Source organism: Oryza glaberrima, chromosome 8 (assembly GCF_000147395.1).
Source record: "Oryza glaberrima chromosome 8, OglaRS2, whole genome shotgun sequence".
Lineage (NCBI taxonomy): Eukaryota > Viridiplantae > Streptophyta > Magnoliopsida > Poales > Poaceae > Oryza > Oryza glaberrima.
In genome coordinates this window covers 5,909,638-5,913,663 of record NC_068333.1, presented here as the reverse complement: position 1 = coordinate 5,913,663, position 4,026 = coordinate 5,909,638, and the positions used below count along the sequence as shown (strand labels likewise).

Below are 4,026 nucleotides of genomic sequence, written 5' to 3'. Positions count from 1 at the left end.
GCAATAAGCTGTGCTTTTCACATCCAATGCTCTTATATTCACTCCGTCTTTCATATAAAAGCATTAATTGAATGTTTCATGAACATAAATATACCATTATTAGTTCATAATTCGTTCCATTGTTAATGACATAAAAGATATGATATTCATAACATTTTGGCTCTGTTCGAAAATAATAAACATTATTTCGTTAGTCACACACATCCAGTTAACCAAATATGCTTAGCACACAACATATCAGTTATCACCACTAATGGCTTGTTCCTATGAAAAAAATTTAGTGTAAAGAAATACATGGTCTACAATCCACATAATTGATATAATCTCAAAATGAGCATGAACAACATTGCTCCTAGGGGAAAAAATATTACTTTCAGCCTTTTAGGTTATAATCTTGACAGGTTAAAGCACTTCCATATTTCACCTGACAAAATTATCTTAGTCAAAAGATGTTTGAAGCATTTATACATTTCACATGTTAAATTGAGCTATGCTTCTAGAATAAAATTGATCAAGCAAAACACAATGTACATGAAAAAAAAATCACATATAACATTGAATTCAGGTTCCTATAGAATTCTAACCTCAATTTTTTACAGGGCCAATGGCACATTTCATTGAGCAACTTATCTATGTGCATCTATCTTGTGGCTGCAGCAGTGCACAAAAAATTGAGTACAGACCATATTTACGATAATGGCTGCTCAAAATTTCTTGTTAGGACAGCGGGGATACCGAAGTATTTCATCGAACATGTAGGCATGTAGCTTTTGTACCAATTTTCACCATCATCTTTTCTATCTATCTGCCATAACCCGTCCGGGAGAAACACAAAACTGATCAATGTATAAATTTCACTATCATCAACCCCTCTCCGTAGGCAATAAGGCAACAGTACCAATATAGACATATACCTTGTACCAGCCACTATTGCCATGTTGCTCAAGCAGATCACCATGGCCTTCATTTGAGCTACTCGCAAAGCTTAGAAAACAATATGGCCAAGCTGAAAATAATAAAAAATCAAGCACTGGAACATTTTATCAAGCAACTCGATCTTTACATGGCTCTGAACCAGCAAGAAGCCTGAAATGAAGGAAATAAACAGCTCCAAGACTCTAACCAGTCTGAAAATACATCGTTTAGCATAAGTACGTAGTGATCTATGGCATAAGTTTTCAGGAAATGCACTGAGCATTTTTCTGTAAATTTTTGTAGTCCGGAGAACAATCTATTGGATTTTTTATCCATGAATGAATGAAGCTGATACCTGATCGAGGGAAAGTTAGAAACATCAATCAGCAGGTCACCAATTTTTGTCTTAGTAGCAGGCAATAATAATGGCATCGATTGTCGTCGCTGACCACCAGGATCGTCACCACGATCCCCCACTGCATCGGATGCTCCTTTCCGGCTGCACCTTAGTGCGTTGGCATAAACGAAAAAACCTGATTGTATTGACAAATCTGTTGTGGAGTTCCCATCATTTTTCATTGTATTAAGATGCCGCCTCCTATTTGTGCAGGGTTCTACCAACGTTCAAGTCACCAACTGAAATAGAATAGAACATGTAAGTCAGAAACTGAAATAACCTGGTTTAGAGGAAGGATTCAGTTTGTACTGTTAAGGATTTCCTCTTAACCAGACTGGTTTTGGCTAGTAAAAGGGATAGCAAGTTCAGCCTTTATCTCCATTCTCCTAAGTATTCATGATTTGGGGCTTCTACAGACGTAGCATATTAAATGCTTCAGAAAACCACTTATCTGGAACATATCTGCCAACGAGCGAGGAGGGAGAGAGCAGACCCGGCGAGCGGCGGAGAAGGCGGCGACCCACAGCGGCGGCGGCGGTGCGTCCCGCGGCTCCGAGCGGCCCGCTCCCTCGGCGATGACGGCGGCACCCTGCTCCCAGTGGAGTCGAGCAACAGAGACGGCGGCGACACACGGATCCGAGGCGGCGGGGTAGGGCGAGCGGCTCCAGCGGGAGGCGGCGCCATCTGGCGTGCAGCCGCGCGCGAGCGGAGCGGCTCCGGCGAGCGGCTCCGGTGGGAGGAGGCGGCGGCGAGCGCAGCCGCGCGCGAGAGGCGCCGGCGGCGGGCGCAGCCGCGCCCGAGCGGAGCGGCGGCGGCGGAACGGCTCCGGAGAGCGGCGGCGGCGGGCGCAGCCGCGCGAGCGGAGTGGCGCCGGCGGGCGCGCAGGAGACGAGCGGCGGGCGGCGCATCGCAGGAGGATAGGTTTTCTTTTTTTTTTTTCTTTTTCGGCGGCGGTGGATTCTTTTCTTTTTATTTTCACTGACTTTCACTAACCGCTGTTTACCGACGTGGGAATCTAGGGTTGAACTTTTAATATAAATAGTTGCATGAATAGATCTAAGGGTCACGAGAGAGAGGTGTTTGATGAACTGGTGCTTTTTATATTGGTATGGATGAAGTTGAATGAAAAAATGATATATAATGTAGAATTGAGAGTTGGGAATATATGAAATGGAAAATTAAGAAAAAAAATGTTACCAAAAATCGTGGACAACACCACTAATCGATCATGGGAATTAACAACAAGTATAATAAATAAAATAATGTACTTCCACTTAGTAGTAGGTAGCTAGAGAGCATGTATGGAAGGCTATATATATAGCTGGATTATTAAAGCTTTATGTGATTGATGAGGGAGCTGGCAGTGTAGAGACAATTTCCAAGGGTTTCCTGGGCGGGGAGATCATCGTTATAAGTGTACAGGTAACCTGTCTCGCAATCGGACCCAGCCGCGTTCCCTCCGACGTAGTGTTTGTCCACCCCTTTGATCCACTTCTGCACATTCTCCAGATCCTCCTTGCTGCGCTTGCCATCTCCGGCGGCGGCAAGACGGCCGAGGCTGTCCAGCGCCTCCTTGGTGATGTTCACGTTGGTGGCATCGGTAAAGCCATCGACGCAGGCCATCAGGTTCTGGTCCCCCTTGCCGGCCCCATCCTGGACCTTGCGCAACTCGTCGAGGTAGGCCGAGAGGTTGTTGCTCAGGATGGTGGCGGCCACCTCGGTGACCTTCACCTGGTTGCCTCCGAAGGAGTCAGCGTAGGGGAGCAGCTCGTCGTAGCAAAAGCTGGAGGCGTCGCGCTCGGCCGGCAGGGCGGTTTCGCAGCAGGAGCGGACGAACGCTGCCGCCTCCGCGGAGGGCGCCTCCCCTGGCGCCGCCGCTGGTGGCAGCACCACCACTGGCTTCTCCTCCTTCGCTGCGGCCGCACATGGTGGGGATAAGCCGCGGGTGCTGACGACCATCAACACCACGAGGACGGTGGCCATGCTCGAGCTCAACCTGCTCATTTCTGTATACTCTCTCTCTCTATCTCTCTGCTTGTTTCGCTACTACAGGATGAATTACTTCATAACAACGAGGTACAATTTATACTAGTAGGCTCGATTGGTCGTTAACAAATTAACCACAACCTTTCTTTCTAATTTATTCAATGGCTGTTCTAGAATCACGGCATGTCTTTTTGGTGTTGTGATGTAGTGCCATGCTTGCAATTATAAACTACTATATTAATGCAACTAATTGTCCATATATAGACAGCCTGCTCGCTTTTTGTTTCATGTCCATTCACTTAGCCGCCAAGCATTGGCGTCTATATTTTTGTCAAATCCTTGCATTTTTTCCTTGGTTAATCATTAGGTCTAGAAATATAATGATATATAGTTTAAAATTTATTTAATATAATATAAGAATATCTACAACAATTTATTTATCTTAACCAATCACAACTACTACTGCTCGTTTAATTTTCTCACATAACTACTCATCTCATTCAATAATAACTCTTTAGTCACAAACTCATTGTTAATATCAAAAAAAAAAGCTCCAAATATATAGTTAGACGGAGAGAATTATTATTTTGGAAGCAACTGCACCACAGGCCAGAAGCCAAATTCAGCTATATAACTACTCTCTCCGTCCCATAATATAAATGATTTTGCCCTTTAAATTTGTCCCAAATGTAAGACATATATTTTGTGATCCCGCGACGATATTTTAT

The 4,026-nt window shown here is 44.7% G+C and overlaps 1 protein-coding gene across 3 annotated transcripts; it reads right to left on the bottom strand.

Annotated features, from left to right (window-relative positions):
* Positions 1 to 914: 914 nt before the first annotated feature.
* On the bottom strand, positions 915 to 3,376 carry LOC127781289 (uncharacterized protein Os08g0218700/LOC_Os08g12160-like). Of its 3 annotated transcripts, none has more exons than XM_052308228.1 (3): positions 1,806 to 3,376; positions 1,271 to 1,551; positions 915 to 1,127 (listed from the first exon to the last, which is right to left on the bottom strand). In XM_052308228.1, the coding sequence occupies exon 1, from the start codon at positions 3,314 to 3,316 to the stop codon at positions 2,642 to 2,644; it is 675 nt and encodes a 224-aa protein (XP_052164188.1). In that variant the 5' UTR covers positions 3,317 to 3,376; the 3' UTR covers positions 915 to 1,127; positions 1,271 to 1,551; positions 1,806 to 2,641. The 3 variants fall into 3 exon arrangements, with proteins under 3 accessions (XP_052164188.1, XP_052164187.1, XP_052164186.1); XM_052308227.1 differs by having other exon boundaries at positions 915 to 1,006; XM_052308226.1 differs by having other exon boundaries at positions 915 to 1,551.
* Between the last annotated feature and the right edge of the window lie 650 nt (positions 3,377 to 4,026).